Raw genomic sequence first — 22,023 nt, forward strand, 5'->3', positions numbered from 1 at the left:
CGGACTGAACAGTTAACAACTAAACAAGCTCATATACATAAAGTTTGATTGCATCCTTTTCTAAGGGCTGATACTCATGAACTTTAATTTAGTTCATTTTGTAAAATTCATCTGAGGGATGTGGGTGGCCAGCAGTTATTGCCTGTCCCTTGTCACCCTTGAGAAGGTGGTGGTGAGCTGCCTTCTTGAACCACTGCGGTCCACCTGACATGTGGTGGCCCATGATGCCTTTAGGGAGGGAATTCTAGGATTTTGACCCAGTGACAGTGAAGGAACAGTCATATATTTCCAAGTCTGGATGGTGAGTGACTTGGAGGCTGGGGGGTGGGTGGGGTGGGGGGGGGGGGGGGGGGGGGGTTAGGGGAGGGGCTTGAAGATGTTGGTGTTCCCATGCATCTCTTGCCTGTGTCCTTCTAGATGGAAGTGATCATTGGGTTGGAAGGTGTTGTTGGAGGATCTTTGGTGAATTTCTGCTGTGCATCTTGTAGATAGCACACACTGCTGCTACTGAGCATCGGTGGCAAAGGGAGTGAATGCTTGCTGTTATAATGTGAATGCACTCAGAGCACAGGGGGTCTCGTGGATCCCAAAAGAGATAAACCTTTAGTTAAATCTTGGTTTTGGTGGTTTCTTATTAACATGATCCAGCTACGCTGCAGTTTTAAGTTTTGGACCCCCCACATTTGTGTTTTAATTGCACAGTTATCAGCCTTGGAGAGAGTGCAACAAAGGTTCACAAAACTGTTGCCTCTGATCAAAAGATTGTCCTTTGAGGAGAGATTGAACAGACGGGAAATGTACTTCCTCAAATCTGAAAGAATGTGAGGTGATCTTAATTGAAACGTACAGCATTTTTAATTACAGATGCTGGAGGGTAACTTTCCCTGGCTGAGTGGCCTAGAACTAGGAGTCATAATGTCACACTAAAGTGTCAACCATTTAGGACGAAGCTAACCTTCGAAAGGGTTGTGATTCTTTTAAATCTGTACCCCGGGTAGCTGTGGTTCAATCATTATGTACAACCAAGGCAGAGAGTGGTACATTTATGTGCAATGGAAAACTTAGAAGATTTGGAGACGTGCAAGAAAGTGAGGTTGAGCTGGAGGATCAGCGGTGATTCTGTTAAAAGGCTGAGCAGGCTTCACAGGCCGAAGGGCTTCCTCCTGCTTCACTTTCTCATATTCATAAACTCTAAAGCCCAAACGATACTACAAGAGATTTGGATGGGAATATTTGATTTCATAAATGAGTTTTCATTAGATTCTACAGTAACCTTGGCCCTGTTCTATGCCATTTGTTGTGGAAATGTATCCACCTCTTCAATTCTGTCTGCATTTATGGAAAACATAAGCACAAGCCATAACTTTTATTAAACGTTTGATCTCTCCTCATAGTCTTGCTGTCTGAAGCTTGTCATCCGTTTCTCTATGTTTTCTTGGTGTGAGACACCATGGCACATGTTTATGTTAAAGGCAGTATATAAATGCCACCCAATTGATTACTTGACTGACAGAAAGAGCTTTATTTTGTGTTGATTGACAAGCCCTATTCAGAATGTTGGCAACTGCAGTTTGCACATTTTAGAATTTGCTGTGCGGTACTGACTTAGTATTTGAATGGTAAATGTACACAGTGTTTCTGATGACAGAAGCCTGCTATCCATCATACAAGCAATTCATCCTTGATCTCACAACAAAATATTAACCAAGCTAACACAGCAGTGGGTAATTTTAACCTAATCTGTCCATTAAACATCTGGGAGTATTCAAGGGAAAAAAATGACTTTCCACCTCATCCAATTCTGCTCTCTTATTGAACTCAACAGGCTATCACATTGAGTGGGGTGTTCAAAAGGGAAGCAAGAGAGGGACAAAACTGAACATAGGCTCCGTAGGGAATGTGATTGAGGAAATAATATTGGGAAATATTGGGAAACCAGGAAATGGCAGAAAAGGGTGGTACAGTAGCTCATAGGTTAGCACTGCTGCCTCACATCACCACAGAACTAAGTTCAATTCCACCCTCGGGCAACTGGGTGTGTGGAGTTTGCACATTCTCCCCATGTCTGTGTGAGTTTCCTCCGGGTGCTCCAGTTTCCTCCCATAATCCAAAGATGGGCAGGTTAGGTGTAGTGGTCATGCCAAAGTGCCCATAGTGTCCAGGGATGTGCAGGCTAAATGAATTAGCCATGGGAAATGCAAGGTTACAGGGATAAGATACAGGGGTGTGGGTCTGTGTGGGATACTCCTCGGAGGGTTGGTGTAGACTCGATGGGCCAAATGGCCTGTTTTCATAATGTAGGGATTCTGTGATGAAATGCCTTGCATCAGACCTCATGGCAGAAGACACTAATAGCATTCCAAAAATACTAAATAAATACAAAGTTAAAAATCACACAGTACCAGGTTATAGTCCAACAGGTTTAATTGGAAGCACTAGCTTTCAGAGTGCCCGCTCTTCATCAGGTGATGTGAACAACCACCTGATGAAGGAGCAGCGCTCCGAAAGCTAGTGCTTCCAATTAAACCTGTTGGACTATAACCTGGTGTTGTGTGATTTTTAACTTTGTACACCCCAGTTTAACACCGGCATCTCCAAATCATAAATGAATACAATAACTCTCACTGGAGAAATATAAACAGTAAGTACTGGAGAAGGCCAGAGCTTGGGAATTCTGTGGCAAGTAACTAGACTCTTGTCTCACAGGTCGGTGTCCACCATCTACAAGGCACAAAGTAGGGGTGTGATAGAGTACACCTCACTTACCTGGTCAGGTGCAGCTCCAATAATGCTCAAGAGGTTTGACGAAACATCCAGGACCAAGCAGACCACTTGATTGAAACCACGCCCAACAAACATTGATTCCCTTCACCACCAATGAATAGTGGCAGCAGTGTGTACCATCTACAAGATGCACTGCAATAACTCACTAACGCTTCTTTGACACTACTTTCCAAATCTGTAGCCTCTGCTGCCTAGAGGAACAAGGGCAACACGTGCTCAGGAACACTGTAATTTCCCCTCCTAGTCACGCACAACGTCAACCTCCAACATATAGCTATTCCTGGTTTGGAATCCTGGAACTCTCTTACTAACAGCATTGTAGCTATCCCTATTCTCGAAGACCTGTAGCTCATCACCACCAAGACTACTGGGATTGAGCTTTAAAGTTTGGCCTTGCCAGCGATGCCCGTAGCCCATGAATGAAAAGAAAATGTTGCGGATTTGGAATGCACTGCCTAAAAGGGTGATGGAGGGTGATTCAATTATGGTTTTCAAAAGGTCATTGGATAAGCACCTATAGGCAACCAAACATTGAGAAAAGACAGTGAGTGGGATAAGTTAAATGGTCTTTCAGAGAGACATGAAGCTAGCAGACAGAATGACCTTCTCTCTTGAAGCTATCAGTTTTGCTGTCCTGGTGTTGCTTTCTCAGAAGTGTTCACTGACAGTTGATGTCACTGTGTGGTGCATCGATTCTGGTGTTTTATTGATGTACTGCATCAGACTTATGAAATTGCATTTTAAATCTTTCCTTTCTGGGTGCTTTTGGGAGGTGCTGAGCCCCAGTCTCAGCAGATCCATTGGCTGCTGCTTTTAATGTAGTGGTTAGAACAGAACAGGATAGAGGGCTGTGTGCAGCTGCATCTTGATCTGATGCGGCAAGCCTAAAGCGACCTGATTCTCTGATTTAATCACACTGAACACAGTCCATCTGCAGAACACTACATGCAAGCCAAAATGTGAAGCGACCTGGAAACTCCACATTTAGCTGTGCTTTGATGTGATTTCCCCTTCCAATTAAAACATAAAATGGCAGGATGCAGCTGGTGCATACACGTTTGGAAGTTGATGTCATGCAACTATCCTTTCCAGAGTGGTTACTGTTGGGAGTGAATGTTGGATGTACAGTGGCAATGCTGTGGAATTAGACCAGTTACTTTGCCTATCCTGGATAATGCCAATACAGGCAGCCCAGCGCTTTCAAAGCGATGGAATTCACACGGGAGTTAGATGCAGCAGCAGCTTTTTAATAACCGACTGGAGCAGCATCTTCTTTGGAGCACTTTGCAACGATCTGAGGAACTAATGAAGCCCAGGAAGGTGTTAAAATCCAGCCTGTGGCTGCTTTAATGCTGTCTCCGATTTTTCCTCTTAGCATTACAGAATCAATCACTGCGTTAAATAATGTTTGGCTTAATGTTTGAAGTTGAGAGCGCAGGGCATTTGAAGGTAAAAGGCCTTGTAATGCTGATCCCTACATAGCAGCAGTGTTATTAAACAGGAACTCAGCCCAGCCACTTCCTTTTGTATGCTGCTAAGAGCAAGGGCCTGTTCATTCTGTCAGCATGAAAGGTAACAAGAGTTCGCACAGCATCACGCATTGCTTCTGCAGAACAAGATGTGTTTAGTATTGATTTGTTGGAGTTATAATGGTGTATGGCATATTTAAATGCGAATGGAGGGAGAAAAAAATGCAAAGGATCACAGGATCGATGGGAGAACATTTACAATTGCAAGGGCACATCCTCTATTGCGACATTGATTCCGTACGGAGCCAGAGGGCATGGTATTAAGGGTGATGAAGGTGACCTAAAGCAGACATTCACCAGCCACAGCTTTCACCAGTGAGGATGAGGAGATCTCCTAATCAAGCTTGATACACATTGCCTCCAGTAAATGCCTCTGTTCCAGTGCCTGGTGTTATAAACAAACAGAATGGAAAGAGTACTTGGTGTTTGCAAAGTTGGCAGAGGAAAACAAAATTATAAGTCATACCCTTGAGCAGTCTTGATACCAACAGGCTTCTTTTTCAGAAAGGTTCTTCTGACTGTCTAGTTTTCCTATGTGTGTCGTACCTTTGTAGCAGGATGATAGGTGTACTGATTACCCTCAATTACCTACTGCAGGAAATGTTAAAGCAGCTCCAGACCAAGTTGGAGCAAGAAGCTTGCAACTTAGCGTCGACTGGAAGGATCGAAATTCTGGACCAGCTGAAAGGTAGGATTGAAACCTCCATATGCAACGTAATGATGGAAAATCTATCTGTTAGAAATGTTCTGTTCTGAAGAAGAGTCATTCCAGACTTGAAACGTTAACTCTGTTTCTCTCCACAGACATGCTGAATTTCCCCTTCATTCTGCGTTTGTTTGCTATTTAAAAAGAACCAAACAACATTCCTTTCTCCAAGTTGAGTGCATGGGACAAACATCAAAAAAAGTTAGTTTCCGACTTGCCCAAATCCACCCCCAAGGGTCATTTGGTGTCAGCCGTGGCTCAGAGCCAAAAGGTTGTGGGTGGGTCAAGCGCCGCTCAGGGACTTGATCACAAAAGCTAGACTAATTCTCCAGTGCAGTACAGAGGGAGTGCAGCATTACTGGGGGTTCTGCCTTTCAGTTGAAGTGTTATACCAGATCCTCTTCTGCTTTGCAAATGCATACAAAAGTTTCCATGGCACATTTTTTGAAGAAGACAAGTTCTCTTTTGTGGTAAAAGTGAGGACTGCAGATGCTGGAGATTAGAGTCCAAAGTGTGGTGCTGGAAAAGCACAGCAGGTCAGACAGCATCCGAGGAGCAGGAAAAGGGCTTTTCCTGATGAAGGACTTTTGCCCGAAACGTCGATTCTCCTGTTCCTCAGATGCTTCCTGACCTGCTGTGCTTTTCTAGCATCACACTCTTTACCCAAATTCTCTCCCATGTCTTGGCCAATTTTTATCTCTCAACCACACCTAAAATCCTGGTCATTGTCACTTTGCTGCTTTTAGGACTTGCATGCAATAAAAATTGTCTGCACGTTTCTGACAGTACAACAATCAATACAAAAAGTTTTTCATTGGCTGTGTACAGTGACTTGGGATGTCTTGGGGTCATGAATCATGCTTTATAAATGCAAGTCAGTCTTTAATGCAAAGCATATAAAGGCAAAGACTGACTATATTAAAAACAAGAGAAAACCAACGTTTGGTGCAATTTCTGTCCAGCTTCAAGTACAGTGCAGGATAGCTTATAATCACTCATTGACAATCTGATACAGGACTCATTTCAGGGCTGCATCAGAGATTTGAAAAAGTCTGCTCCTTGATTTAATTCCAGCAATTCCACTAAGTGCGCTGGGCATACAACTCTGCCCGAGCTGGCAATGATCCGGCAAACAGCATTAGTGTTATTGTCCTAAATATAACGAGCATTTAAATCAAGACCTGATTTTAAAAGTTATCTCATTTTACCTGTCTTGTGATTTTATCCAAACCCTTTTTTCCCAGCTCTTAGTTTTACCGCCTCAACAGTTTATCTTTTCTTATATTGATTTCTTCCCTGCATAGCTGTCCAACATCCCTGCCGCCCCACCCCAGTCCCTCGGTGAGGGATGTTACCGGGATCAATGCAGCACTTGCTTTCATCAAGCAAGCTTTGATCAATTCCTTTACCTTTTGAGGAGTGCAACTACAATTGGATTTTCTAACAGAGTATACCAATTAAATCTTTGCTCTCTCTATTGCACCAATATTTTAGTTTAGGCTGATAACCTAATCGCTGTGGGTGCATCTACAGACTGTGGTGATTGTAGAAGTCACAGGGCAATCAGGGATGGGCAATAAATCCCAGGAATAGCTACAGCTCGTGAATGAATAAAAAAACAGTTACTCACCAGATGCCAGTGGTTATAGTTTGGAGTTGATTATTTTCCAGTACATTTTGGGGTTTTACTCAGTTGGAGTTAGTGTAAAGAAAAAAATCTAATTGTGACAAGGGTTGGGACATTTTGTTGAGGTTGCACAGGATATTGGTGAGGCTTCTTCTGGAATACTGTATTCAGTTCTGGTCACCCAGTTACGGAAAGGATATTATCAAGCAGATATTATTAAGCTGGAGAGGGTTCAGAAGGGATATACCAGGATGTTGTCGGGTATGGAAGATTTGATTTATGAAGAAAGGCTGGATGGGTTGGGATTTTTTTCACTGGAGCTTAGGATCTTGAGAGGTAACCTGATGGAAGTTTATATAATAATGAGAGATATAGATAGAATTGATGGTAGTTGTCATTTCCCTAAGATGGGGAATTTCAAGACTAAGGGGCAAATTTTTAAGGTGAGAGGAGAGAGGTTTTAAAAAGACATAAAAGGCAATTTTTTTTATTAAGAGGGTGGTTTGTGAATGGAATGAATTTCCTGAGGAAGTGGTGGATGTGGGTACAGTTACATTGTTTAAGAGATATTTGGATAGATACATGAATACAAAAGATTTGCAGGGATATGGGCCTACAGCAAGCAGGTGGGACTAGTTTAGTTTGGGATTATGTTAGGCATGGACTGGTTGGACCAAAGGGTCTAATTCCATGCTGTATGACTCTACAACTCTATGACAACAACAGCTTGTAGTTCTATAGAACGTTCAATGTAATAAAATGTCTCAATGGGTTTCACACAGGTTTGTAAATCAAATTTTTAAATATCCTTTAAGAATATTTTAAAATTTTCTTTAAAACAACCTACGTGGGATGTGGGTATCATTGGTTGGGTCAGAATTTATTGCCAATCCTTAGGTTACCCTTGAGAAGACAGTGGTGACCTGTCTTCTTGAACAACTATAGTGCATATATTGTAGATAGACAACCAAGAAGGTGGGAGTTCACCAGTGACACTGAACAAATGGTGATATGGTTCCAAGTCAGGATGATATGTCGGCTTGAGGGAAGCCTGCAAGTATTAGAGCCCCATAATCTGATGCCCTTGTCCTTCTTAATATATCATGTACTGAGTCACAGAAGGAGATATCAGCTACAGTTTGGTCAATGAGGCAGGTTTTAAGGTGAATTTTAAAAAATGGGAAGTGAGATAGGGAGGCAGAAAGGTTTATAAAGGGTATTTTGGAGTTAAGGATTTCACTCGATAAAGTCATGGTGGAGCCAGAGAAGTTGCTCAAGAGCCCATCATTAAAGCAGTGCAGATGTGTCAGAGGATTGTGGGGCTGGATGAGATTTGGAAAGCGTGAGACTTTGGAGGAAATTTGCAAACAAGGTTGATCATTTGAAAATTGACTTTGCTTATTAGAAGCCAGTGCAGATCAGGAGAAAGCGAGGACTGCAGATGCTGGAGAACAGAGCTTAAAAATGTGTTGCTGGAACAGCGCTTTTCCAGCAACACATTTTTAAGCTCAGATCAGCCGAACAAAGAGTTGGATGGTTGAATTAGTGTGAGTTAGGATACAGGCAGTAGGGTTTTAGGCGATGATGATGAGTAGAATGAGGCAGGTGAGCTCGGATTGAGTTGGAAGAATCAAATCTGAGCATAAAAAAAACATGCTTCAGTAACCATGAGCTGAGAGAGGGGCAGAGTTCGGTGAAGTTACTGATCTGCAAATGGGAAATCATAGTGATGGCATGGATGTGTGGTCAGAGGCTCACCTGAAGGCCACATATAGCAGCAAGGTTGTGAAGGGTCTGATACAGTTCAGATTTGTTATTGTGTAATATATTGATAGGGCTCTTGTAGTGCAATGGGAGTGTCCCTAACAAAAGATGTAGCTTCAAGTCCCATCTGCTCTGGAGGTGAGTCACAGCGTTGTTTTAAAAATATCTATAGCACCTTAATGGGTTTAAGAATACCCCAAGGTACTTTACTGTCAGCAAAGTGTGCTTGAAATCTGATTTAGCAGACATATCTGACCACTGGGTTGAGGGATAAACAGATGTGACAGTTGTGACCAAGCTCACTCCTGTTCACATGCTGTGCCAGTGCGAAGACCCAATTCAGGAGAGGCGATCAGGTATGGAAAGTGACCTTTTTTTGTGCTTTCATAAGCCGGGGATGCTGAGGTCAAGCCTAGCAGCAGCTCTGACTGAGGTTGGCCAAATGGGATGGATCTTGCAGTTTTCTGATCTGGGTGGCTGTTGATCCAGGCGAAGTCAAGTAAATTGCTATGCTGAAACTTGACCCTTCTGTAGCAACTTAAAGCTGTAACATGCATATGCTCACTACAGGAAGTGGTGTATCTGGTTATGATGGCTCCTGTGGTGCAATGGTAGTGTCCCTACCTTTGGGCTAGAAGGGCTGGGTTCAAGTCTCACTTTCACTGGCAGTGTGCCATAGCAGAGTAATTAGAAATATTTATATTTGATTATGTAACATTGTCTGTGTCAATTAGGTTCATGATGCACAGAACGTAACATCAATATGGATTTGTTGATGTGTTTTTCTTATTGATAAATAATTAAACTAATCTGATTAACTATACTGGTGAATTTTGGTCTTGCAATATCTGGTGCCTATAAACACTATTGATATATTGAGACGTCAATAATGTGGACTGTTAATATGGAGTTTATGGGAACTGAGAAAAGTCCATGCTGATATACAGGTAGGTTCAACCAGGCGCCTCTACTGATCCCTGAACCCAAGCCTCAGTGATCGCAAAACTTCATTCAGGGATGTTGCATTTCCAAATAACATGGGGTTTATATTAGAAGAGGCAAAGTAGGCCATTGGACTGATTTCTTTGGACCTACTACTGGGGAGTTACAGTTGCCAAGCTACCAGCTTTCCTCCCATTTAGCATCAAGTCTTTAATTGATTTTAGGATGAAGTTTCTTACAGCCTCACAACCTTGTGAGGGTTAACCCACCAAAACACAAATTAACCTTGACCATGGAATCATTCTTCTTTATACATCCCCTCTTCAAAGCCAGGTCTGACCCACAGCACTGTGATCTCCACCACAGGTAAGGCAAGGAAGCAGCTCCTGAATCCAGCCCAGGCAGAACAGGGATTAAACCTTGTGCTCTTGACACCAATCTGAACCACATGGCGAAATGGCTTCCCCTGGAGTTAGGATTATGTGACAATATCCACCTTTACATATATGTTGTTATCATGGAGTTATGGAGAGTGAAAATAGAAAACCCAATTTCTTTCTATCATGTGGCTGATGAGGAATCTCTCTAATTTTTATCACCTGCCATATCCTGGAAAGATTTGCAAGCTGATTGTCAACTTATTGACCACTTTATGAACGCGCATTCCTTGCCCATTAAGTGGATCCTGAACCCGAAGCTACTACCACAGAGGTAGACATCACCCACGTGAATCATAAATGTGAATCACACAGTATAACATGCCTATCCTATCATAAAGCACATTATCACCTCATTTCTCAAGAGCAATACCAAATGCGATTTACTACTATATTTTAAAAATGCACTTTTTCACATGTGGCAGAGTTAATTTCAAAGTTCAAAGGACACTCAATCATGTGTGGAATTCAATTATTCGTCAGGATTGATTTTATTTTGTGCATCATCAGGCTTACAGACACAAATATACCATGCATCATTAGTGATTTCCTCCGGATAATTTAATGCTGACCTGAAGGTTACAGCTCCTCCTCAACAATGCCTCCTTTATGTTCTTAGGCAAAAAAAAATCACAGTTTTCATTTGTTGCCAGCTAGTGCCTCAGTTAGGTGCACAGTTGCTGCTGAATTAGATGTTTGGGGGTTCCTGTCCCACTCCATAGCTTTAGCAGAAAAATCAAGGCTCACACTTCAGTGTAAGAAACAAAGTGATGAGCTGTTGGAGTCTCTTGGACCAGATGTTAAACAGAGGTCCTGCCCACCCTTTCGGTTGGATGTAAAATATTCCTATTATTACTTTGAAGAAGAGCAGGGGAGTGATCCCCTGTGTCCTGGCAAATATTTTTCACTAGGAGAAAGTAAAGACTGCAGATCCTGGAATTCAGAGTCAAACCGTGTGGTGCTGGAAAAGCACAGCCGGTCAGGCAGCATTCATAAGAACATAAGACATAGGAGTGGAAGCAAGGCCATTCAGCCCATCAAATCTGCTCTGCCATTTAATCATGGCTGATGGGTGTTTCAATTCCACTTATGCGCACTCTCCCCATAGTCCTTAATTCCTTGCAAGATCAAGAATTTATCAATCTCTGCCTGATCTGAGGAGCAGGAGAGTTGACATTTCAAGCATAAGCTCTTCATCAAGAATGAGGCTAGAAAAATGGCTTCAGGATGTGGCTGAAGAACTTCAGGGCAAAGGAAACAACCTTGGGGGTGCAGTGAGAGAGAGACAGACTCACTAAGATCCTTGTAGAGGAAGGAGGAGAACTTCTTCAAGGTGGGCATTATTGGAAGAGGCTTTGCAGTGAGATTATAATCAACTAGGAGAAGGTGAGGAATGCAGATGCTGGATATTAGAGTCAAAGAGTGTGGTGTTAGAAAAGCACAGTCAGTCAGGTAGCATCTGAGGTGCAGGAGAATCGATGTTTCAAGCATAAACTCTTCATCAGAAACGAGCATCATTCTTGTGCTCAAAATGTCAACTCTCCTGCACCTCAGATGCTGCCTGACCGGCTGTGCTTCCCCAGCACCACATTCTTTGACAAATATTTTTCACCTAAATCAACATCGTAGAAAGACATGATTTAGTTATTATCACACTATTGTTTGTGGGCTTGCTGTGTGCAAATTGGCCATCACATTTCCTACGTTACCACAGTGGTTAAGCTTAAAAATGACTTCATTGACTGTAACAAATCCTTTATGGAGATATGTTCTTTGGTCATGAAAGGTGCTGTCTGAATGCAAACCTTTTTATCCTTTTCTTCTCATTGGGTTCTGATGCTCAATCACATTTTGAGGAAGGCAGGAGATTGTCAGGTATTGAGAAAGTTAATAAACCTGTCTGCAATGTATAGTTGAGTGGGTAAAAGTAACCACTCAGCATCAGTCGAAGCTATAGTTCCCAGGTCTGAGCATGCTCTGCACAGTCAGCTATTTTGGAAAGTGTTAAGGCTTGACATAATGCCTCTAGCACAAAGATGAGAAACTTTTCTTATTATTCCATAACCTAGTGTAACTTATGGGGTCTTATGGTGCAGTGGGTAGCATCTTGCCTCTGAACCAGAAGCTCCAGAGTCCCATTCCAAGATCTGAAGGCCAAGGAAAGTGCATTCATAACACAGCTAACAATGTTGACGACCAGCCTGCAAATCCTTCTAACACACAGTCATGGCAGGCAGCAAATGTGACTCCTGGTCTATCCAATGATAGAAACAAAATGGAACCTCCACCATCATAATCCATAGCACTGGGCTACAGCACGCATGAATGCATGAAAACAGACCAACATCAGTCCAGCAAAAATATGCCTGTGTGTGTCAAGTGAGTCTACAATAAGACTCAGCTGTAATAACCCAATGTACAATAACTTACTCAAACTCAGATATGGAAGTTCTGCAGTTTCTCCTGAACCCTGATGGAAATAGAATCCCTAATTGGATTAGCTTATTTATGCTAAATAATTTGTAGGATAAGATTCCCTTGTGCAAGTGTATCCCAATAAATAGAGGTGGAAATTTGGAGGTATTGTTCTGTTGTCAATGCATGTCGACCAGTATAATATTGTCAGAAACACACCAAAGGCGATAGGTGTGATGATGTGTCCACAGATGTCAAGGTATCTGACTAAATCAGGCCATTTTTTGGAGGCGAAGCAAGAAGAACCATTTCCCAGGTACAGTAATGATCATGCCATCACTTCAAAGCCAAGTGAGATATTCTCTATTCCCAGAAATGACAAAGGGGAGTAAATAGTGAAGTGTGTTTTCCATGCAACTCCCATAGCTGAGGGACTATGTGTGATGCAGAAAGGTCAATAAATCTGAAAGGTAGTTGAATTGATATTCCAGAAAAGAAATAACATAAATGGGATAAATAGTAGAATAGAATGCAGTCTGTACTTAAAGGGGCAGCTGTGAAGGGAATTGTAGATTTTAGCATTGAATGGCAGATTCAAATACTCATATTAAAGTTTGGAAGTCTGATTGTATGAAATTAACTCAGTTGGAATTTTTGTAGCAAAAAATAATGAAATTTTGAAGTAGATTATATTCCAGAAGTTTATTAACTTGGAATGTTGGACAAAGGAAGATTATTGAAAAGATGGGTTGACTGGAAAAATTGGACTTGTGAGTTTGAATGGCATATTTGTAAATAAGCTTGTGTTTTATCAATGCCAGAAGATTCACTGTCAAATATTCTTCTCCTTAATTGTGTAGAGTTGAATACGGATGTTGCCAAATTATGTGACATAAAATGGCAATCAAACATGGTGTGCTCGGGACTGGATCAGCATGCATTGGAGCCACCAACTGAGAGAAAACAAACGCACCCTGGTGGAATAGTACTGGAGCAAGATTCTTTGCCAGTGGCAAGTGGAAGTGTGGAGCACCTAGAGGAACTTAAGGAAGAAAGGTAAATCATGGAACAGCATTGGAGCAGAGGGAGGGATTCATCAGTAGTCACTTGGGTCATTAGTTGTGAAATTTGGGAGAGTTGACGCCTGTGACCTTTTTGCTTTGGCATCAACAAGATCTCAGCTGAGTTTTAACTGTATTTCTAGGCAGCACAAAAGCTGTTTGAACTGCTTTGAAAATGTGGCTTTGGGAACAAATTTTAAACATGGTAACAGGAGTAGGCCATTTAGTCCCTCGAGCCGTTCCACCATTCAATGAGATCATGGCTGATTTTTGGCCTAACTCCATATACCTGCCTTTGGCTCTATCTCTTTGTTTAACAAAATGTATTAATCTCAGATTTAAAATTAGTAACTGATCCAGCTTGCTCATTGAGGAACATGAACTGGTGGAACACACATGGGGTGTGGGGAAGTCAGCAAGGGTTGAGTTTCTGTGTTCCTGAATTCATGGTCCTTTGCAAATAATCACATGACCACTGTAGGTAAAGCCTACTGACTGAAACTTTTAATGCTCAAATCTGTGTTTTCAAACTCCCCAGATTTACTTTAATATAGCAATCCATGCAAACACAATAGTTTTTATTCTTTTCATATGTCGTGGGTGACTCTGCCAGGGTCAACTTAGGATTGTAGTTCCCAAAATGGCCTTGAATTGAACACCTTGCAAGACCATTTCAGAGAGCTGACACTGCAGTACATCAGTGAGGGAGTGCTGCAATGTCAGAGGTGCAATTTATCAGATTACCTGGCCATTGGCACATTGCAGGGGCAGCAGGGAGTGAAGGCAATCCAAAACAGCTGGGTGAAACACGTACCAATGGCCAGCTAACAGAAGCTTCTTGATGCAGACGGATAGCCCACACTGAGCTAAAAACTGGCAGCAGAACTGGTTTGAACTTGAAAATTTCTGAAAAGAGAGTTGCTAAAGCTCTTTGTGTCACACAAAAAAACAAATTTTCACTGATTGCAACAATTTATATAATGGAAGAAAATATCACTTGAAAATTGCCATTCTTGTATTTTGTCCTGATGAGTTTCGGAATATGTTTCTCATTTCAACACCGTTCATGTCCCTATGGAAAATAGCTACTGGATTGCTGTCACTAAGATATCTCATTTTTTTCCTGTGCAGGGCTCTGCTCCTTTCTGAGATTGAAAAGGAAGAGAAAGAGAAAGCCTTTTATTGTACTCAGATCCAGAATCTTGGCAGACAGGCAGATGAACTCTCACAAATCAAGACTGTGAGTATCAATGGAGATAGAAACATGGTTTAGGAGTCTTGGTTCAATTCCATTTCTCAGAATTGAGTTGAGAATGCATATTGATAAACACAACACAAGAACAAGTTAGAATGTGGAAAGACCATTTCGGCACAAAGAAGGCATTATTGCTTTCAAACATATAACTATCCAGCCAAAGTGATAGCTGTATTTTAATTTGAGTAACTGGTCCTGTCCTCACACAGAGTTGTGCTGGAATGGAGTCAGCGCATCAGCACTGTAGCTTTGGAACAATACACACAATGAGTGTGGGATCAATTAAGTTAACCTTTAATATTGAGTTGACAAACCAATGCAAAGTGGATAAAGAAACTAACGTGAAATTGACTGAGATGACAACACGACGCAGTACTGGGGGTTTACAATGCTGCTGGAGTTGTTGTCTTCCAGCTGAGATGTTAACTGTCTGTCCTTTCAGGTGGATGTAAATGATTTAGATAGACAAGACTTATTCTGCTCAAATATTTGTTTAACTGGCAAGTTTAATATTTCAGTTGGTGGGAACTGTGTGCAAATTGGTTGCTGAGTTTCTCACAACACAGTCAACACTTCAAATAAAACATCTTTGGGTATTAGTGCACTTTGGAACATTCTGTGATCATAAAAGATGTGAAGTAACTGAAAGTTTTCCTTTTCATTTGTAACAGCTGTTTTCATTTTTAAATTTTCTGCCCATTTCTAAGTCAATATCCAAGGAGACAAAGGTTTTCCAAAATAGCTTTCCTAGTATATATTGCTTTAGTATGATGAGAGTGCAAGCAGGGAGCAGGATGGCCAATGCTCAATAATTAAGTAAGGGACACCATAAGACCTACAAGAGCAAGGGGAGAAGTGGGGGGCAGTGGAGGGTTTGCTCTGTGCAGGGACAGAGGCAGGGGCATCTGAAAAACCCATGAGGAAGGGGAGGGTAGATGATGAGTATGAAAACTTCGGCAGGGTGAGGTGGCACAAATTGTATACATCCCCCAGACATTGGCTGGTAAGCCCCAAGAAACAAAGATGCAGTTTCTGGGGTTAATAGCTAACCAAGCACAGAAAAATTCCAGGAAAATTGCATCACAGGGAAGGTGTGATCTGGGACTTGAGGGCAACTGACTAAATTAGTCAGTCAGATAATCCCAGAAAATCTGGGGTGGTTGGACAGCCAGGGTCAAAATATTTTTTTCTCTAAGACCTCCCCATGTGGGCTACCTTTTGGTGCTCAGGGGGATGCTTCCATTCTTACTAACTCATTAATTGCTGATATCATAATGTTGTTTTTTATTTGTATTGATGTGTGACATATTTGGAACACGCAGAATCTGAATTAGAAGCATTTATCAGTATCCTTAATATTTATTGTTGCCGTTAAACTTAAAACCATAACTCACAAGAAAGACATTGATTTCTTAGACACCTCAAGGTTTAAGTTGGCAAAAGCCAACGGACAGTGTTAGAATAAGATTTTTAAAGTAAGCGACACATACCTCTACATACAAAGAGCCGTTACCTTGAACACATCTTCTACAGTCTGATGAGGTCACAGCTGATGTATTTACATTACCTTCAAAAAGCTGGAATATTTTAACCAGTCAATTACTACCTTCTGTGCTGAATCTCAGGGCTCTAGTTTAGATATAAAATTAGTCATTGAAACGATATTCATTTCAATAGCATCAATTACAATCTTCCCCATTGAGTAGCTCCTGAATGTATACAGCCTTATTATAAGATACCATGTTCACTTCCAAGTAAACCATCATCTCAGTGATTTCAGATTTTTCTAGTTCCTGGTTGGTTGGGTGTTCCTTTATCGAAGGGTTTGATATTGTTCTTTCTTCCTTTTGCAGCTTCTTTCTTTCTCCCCTCCATTTAATCTGGCTCCCTCTGCTCTCTCTCCAATCTTGTTTGCAGCCTTCCCATCTCTCCGACCTATGTTTGCGACTTCTCTCTGTCTCTCTCTCTCTCTCTGTTTTTTTATTCATTCACAGGACGTGGGTGTCACTGGTTGGGCCAGCATTTATTGCCCATCCCTAATCACTCAAAGGACAGTTGAGAAGCAACCACATTGCTGTGGGTCTGGAGTTACGTGTAGGTCATTGTGTAAGGATAGTAGATTTCCTTCCCTTAAGGACATTAATGAGCCAGATGGGATTTTCCGACAATCGACAATGATTTCATGTTCATCAGTAGGTTCTTAATTCCAGATATTCTTTATTGAATTCAAATTCAACTATCTGCCATGGCACAGTTTGAACCTGGATCCTTGGAACATTATTTGGGTCACTGGATTAATAGACTAGCGATAAGGCCGCTAGGTCATTGTCAACCCTCTCAGCACCCATAAACCCACCTTTCTCCTGCGCTGCCTTCTTGCAGCCTACCTGTCTCCACCTCCCTCCACCCCCAGCCCCTTATGGTCCCTCTGCCTGCCCCTGCCCTTGCCCCTTAACAGCCCTGGGCCACAGCCCACAGACCTGAGCTGCCCACTGCTTGACTTTAATCAGCCCTCAGCACCCAGGTCCCAGCCCCCTGCCCTCTACATCCAACCCCCAGCTCTCCTAATGGCTCCCACCCTGCTGGGACTTACCTACCTACTTGGTAGAATTTAGAACATAAACACTTGGAGCAGGAGTGGGGAATTCAGCGCCTTGAGCCTTTTCTATCCTCTGATACCATCATGGCTGATCTCATCTTGACTTCAACTCCATGTTCTACCCATTTTCCATAACCCATCAACCCATTACTAACTAAAAATTTGCCACTCCCTTCCTTAAATTTACTTAATGTCCCGGATTTGAGAAAAGAATTAATCTCTGTGTTAAATCTGCCATGATTTAGCATTTAATTATAACCTCCCATTTGAGATTGCTGCCCCCTCCTCCCCGCCATGAGGAAACATCCTCTCTACATCTACTTTGTCAGTCCCCTTTAGCATCATAGACTCATAGAATCCCTACAGTGTGAAAATAGGCCATTTGGCCCAACAAGTCCACACCGACCCTCTGAAGAGTATCCCACCCAGACCATTCCCCTGCACTATTATTCTACATTTACCCCTGACTAATGCACCTAATCTACACATCCCTGAACACTATAGACAATTTGGCATGGCTAATTCCCCTAATCTTACATCTTACATACCTCAATTAGATCTCTTCTAAACTCCAGAGAGTATAGGCCAAAACCGCTCAATCTTTTGTGCTGCACCTTAGCGAATGCTCTCTGGACGTCCAGATATACGGCATCTACTGGATTCTCATTATCCATGAAAACAATGACAGGAGATCTAATCAAGGTATGTAATAATAATTTTATGGTAAGATGTGGCAGGTTTAAAACAGAGATGAGGAAGAATGACTTCCCTCAAAGAATTGGGAATCTGTAGAATTCACTAGCCCAGAGTCTAGTGGTTCTGGGACACTGAATAAAATTGAGGAGGAGATGGACAGATGTTTGATTAATAATGGGTTAAAGGGGTATGGAGAGTGGGCAGGAAAGTGGAGTTGAGGCCAAGCTCATATTAAATGGGGGAACAGGCTTGCAAGGCTAAATTGCCTACTCTTGCTCCTAGTTCTTGCCTAGCTGCTTGCTGCTCCTACAATCACATGTTGGTTCTTTACGCTGCATGCAGATGATACGTTTATTAGTAAACCTATCAGCAGCAAAGTGGAAGAGAAACAACCTGTGATTGGAGGAGCAGCTCAACAATGATTCCTTCCTTCCACCTTAATGGGAGTTGGGGGAGACAGTGTTCTCTGGCTGCTCGTTGAAATAACTCCACAGAGGCTGGTATCCCATCAGCAGGTCATGTGGAAAGTCCTTGATACTGATCAAGTTTTCTCAGAGCCATTTCTGAGAGTGAACAGATCCTCCGACACTCCTGTTTATATCTGTTAGCCAGGGCTCCCAAATTGGACTAGATTAACAGCCCCAATCAGGGAACTCATATTCTAAATTCCACAATTTCACTTTAAATTCCACAATTTGCCATGGTGGGGTTTGAACTTGAATCCCCGGAACATTACTTTAGTCACTGGATTAATGGGTATGTGACGAGTGAAGATATGACAGAACAAGTCCAGGTAATATCAGCAATGCATGTTTGTTTTGGCCAAGATTTGATCCTTCAGTTGCCTTTGGGAAAGGCTGAGATAGAATAGTCCTATTCCTACTCAAACTTTACACAAAATCCGCTGTGTGAAATTAGCTAACGCTACTTGCCAATCTTTCTTGTACTTCTTCTTAAATTATATTATTTCTGTCAGAAATAATATAAAATGACAGAATCGAAGTATCTTACAGCACATAGGCCATGAGTATTAAAGGAGCTTTTGTATTAACATTCCTTACCAGACAAGAAACAAAAAAAGAATCATCTCTCACCTCTGGTCTCCCATCTTGTGCTCTATGAAAGAATGTTCCACTTACTTCCTGTGGCCCTAGCTTTTTAAGAATAGATCCAGCTCCCTTTCGAAGGCTACTATTGAATCAGCTTCCACCATTCTTTTGGTGAATATACTCCAGGTCAAAACTAATCACTTTATTAAAAATTCCTCTGTGTTATCTCTCCTCTGGTTCTTTCATCAATATGTATCCTTGATCACTGACTCTCCTGCTACAGGAAATAGTGTCTCTCTGCAGAACTCTCGCTTTTGTCTTCCCTGTCTTTTAAAATTACATGGAACTGCGCTTCTTTTGAGCGGTGTTTTTGGATCACAATGTCATTATTGGTGTACTTGTTCAGTTTCTCTGGGTTTATCTCTCCAAGGTTTCAAAGCACATGGATTTGATTCGGCAGCAGTTACAGTACGAAGCTCATCAAATCAAAGCCATTATTGAGGAGAGGTATGGGACGAGTGAAGATGTGACAGAACGAGTCCAGGTAATATCAGCAATACCTGCTTTTCTGACCAAGATTTGATCCTTCAATTGCCTTTGGGAAAGGCTCAGATAGATATAGTTCTATTCCTACTCAAATTTTACACAAAATCTGCTGTGTGAAATTAACTAATTCTACTTGCCAATTTTGGTTGCACTTCTTCTTACACTATATTAGTTCTGTCAAAGAAATAACATTTACATGGTGCCTTTCATGTTGCAAAACATCTCAAGTCTGTCCACAAGAGCATTATCAAAAACATTTAATGTAAAACGGTATTAAAGGCGGGGAGAGAGGTAGAAATGAGATCATTATTATAGTTATTTATTGTCACATACATCTAGAAAGACACAGTAAAATGTGTTTTGTTACCACAATCCTGCAACATTTTGAGTAATAAAACTAAATTACGTGAACAGAGTTCATTTTCTGTGCAAGGGGTCTTCAAATACAGCTGCAGGCCTTCTGCAAGGTGTCCCGGGCTTCAAGAAGTTCCCACTCCAGGTATAGCAATGGTAATCCCACCAAAAGTCCACACTTCAGGCAGACTGCAGCCAGGAGTCCTTGGGTCCGGGTACCACCTCTGCTGCGGCTACCCACCACCACCAAGAACCCCTGGTCTTGGGGAACCATTGTGTTTTGGTAACTGGAGAAACAGGCATTAATGGTGGAGTGATGAAAATTAGAAGCCAGAAATTCGAGGAATGTGGAAATCAGGGACATCTGCAGGGCTTGTCTGATTTCTCATATCTCAGCAATTAGCAAAAAGCATTAACCAGAAAATGTTTGACAAATTCTGGAGCGTCACAGAATTGGCTTATATCTGTCTGAGAAGACTGTACAATGGTTAGCTCAGTTGGTTGGACTGCTGGGTTGTGCTGCAGGGTGATACCAGTGATACAGCTTTCATTACCATCTGGCTCAGGTCACCACGAAGCCCCTGCCTTCTTGATTTTGCCCCTCACCAAAAGTGTGGTGACCCTCAAGCTAAATGACACAGTTGTCTCTTGCTAATGAGATAGCAGGCCCATGTCCTTCTGGGACTTTGACTTTTATATTCACTTGTGGGATGTGTACGTTGTTGGTTGGTCAGCATTTTGTTGCCCATCTTGAGATGCCCTTGAGAAGGTGTTGGTGGGCTGCCCGTTGAACTACTGCAGTCCATGTGCTATGGGTTGACTCCTCATTAGGGAGGGAATTCCAGGACTGACACAGTGACAGAGAAGAAATGGTGATATATTTCCAAGTCAAGATGATGAGTGACTTGGAGAGGAACTTGCAGACGATGGTGTTCCCATGTATCTGCTGTCCTTGTCCTTCAAGATGGTTGTGGTCATGGGTTTGGAAGATGCTGTCTAAGGAGCCTTAGTGAATATCTGGAGTTGAGAGTGTGGTGCTGGAGAAGCACAGCAGGTCAGGCAGCATCAGAGGAGTAGGAGAGTCAACATTTCAGGCATAAGCCCTTCATCAGGAAAGAATATCTGGAGTGCATCTTGTAGACAGTAGACACTGCTGCTACCGAGCATCAGTGATGGAGAGTGCAGATGCTTGTGGATGTGGTACCAATCAAGTGGACTGCTTTGTCCTGGTTATTATCAAGCCTCTTGACTGTATTGGAGCTTCACCCTTCCAGGCAAGTGGGGAGTATTACATCACACTCCTGACTGTGCCTTGTAGATGGTGGACAGGCTTTGCAAAGTCAGAAGGTGAGCCTCTGACACATTCTTGAAGCGGCTGTATTTATATGGCAAGTTCAGCTGAACATCTGGTCAATGGTAACCCCCAGGATGTTGATAGTGGAGGATTCAATCATGGTAACACCATTGAATGTCAAGGAACAGTGATTACATTGTCTCTTATTCATGATGGTCATTGCCTGGTATTTGTGTGGTGCAAATGTGACTTGCCATTTGTCAGCCCAAGCCTGGATATTGTCTAGATCTTTTTGCATTTGAACATGGACTGCTTCAGGATCTGAGGAATTGTAAATGGTGCTGAACATTGTCCAATCATTAGTGATTATCACCACTTCTGACCTTGTGATGGAGGGAGTGTTATTGATGAAGCAGATAAGGATGGTTAGACCTAGGTAACTTCCCTGAGGAACTCCAATGGAGAGGTCCTGGAGCTGAGATGACTAACCTCCAACAACCAGAGCCATCTCCCTTTTTGCTAGCTATGTCTCCGACCAGCGGACAGTTTGACCCCTGATGCCCATTGATTCCAGTGTTGCTAGGACTACTTGATGTCAGCCTTATCTTTTGCACTGATGTGTCTCGGTCTATCACTTGCTGCTTATGCTGCTTGACACACAAGTTTGGCAGCTGCACCAGGTTGATCTCACATCTTCAGGTATGCCTGATGCTGCTGCTGGCATGCCCTCCTGCATTCTCCATTGAACCAAGGTTTATTCCCTGGTTTGATGATAATAGTTCAGTAGGGGATATGATGGGCCATGACGTTACAGATTGTGCTGGAGTACAATTCTGCTGCTGTTGATGGCTCACAATGCCTCGTGGATGCCCAGTTTTGAGTTACTTGATCTGTTCAAAGTTTATCCCATTTAGTTTGCTGCTCAAGCAGGAGACCCCCTCATGGATACAGGTCCAGTGCTGTCT

The 22,023-nt window shown here is 42.3% G+C and overlaps 1 protein-coding gene across 1 annotated transcript in view; it reads left to right on the forward strand.

Moving 5' to 3' along the window:
• The window catches only part of apc2 (APC regulator of WNT signaling pathway 2), a 116,683-nt gene that overhangs the window by 14,461 nt on the left and 80,199 nt on the right, over positions 1-22,023 (forward strand). Inside the window, exons 2-5 of the mRNA XM_060846576.1 lie at positions 4,911-5,001; positions 13,065-13,260; positions 14,397-14,505; positions 19,295-19,408. Coding sequence (XP_060702559.1) covers positions 4,911-5,001; positions 13,065-13,260; positions 14,397-14,505; positions 19,295-19,408 — 510 coding nt within the window. The remainder of the gene's footprint in view (positions 1-4,910; positions 5,002-13,064; positions 13,261-14,396; positions 14,506-19,294; positions 19,409-22,023) is intronic.

Source organism: Hemiscyllium ocellatum, chromosome 28 (assembly GCF_020745735.1).
Source record: "Hemiscyllium ocellatum isolate sHemOce1 chromosome 28, sHemOce1.pat.X.cur, whole genome shotgun sequence".
NCBI lineage: Eukaryota > Metazoa > Chordata > Chondrichthyes > Orectolobiformes > Hemiscylliidae > Hemiscyllium > Hemiscyllium ocellatum.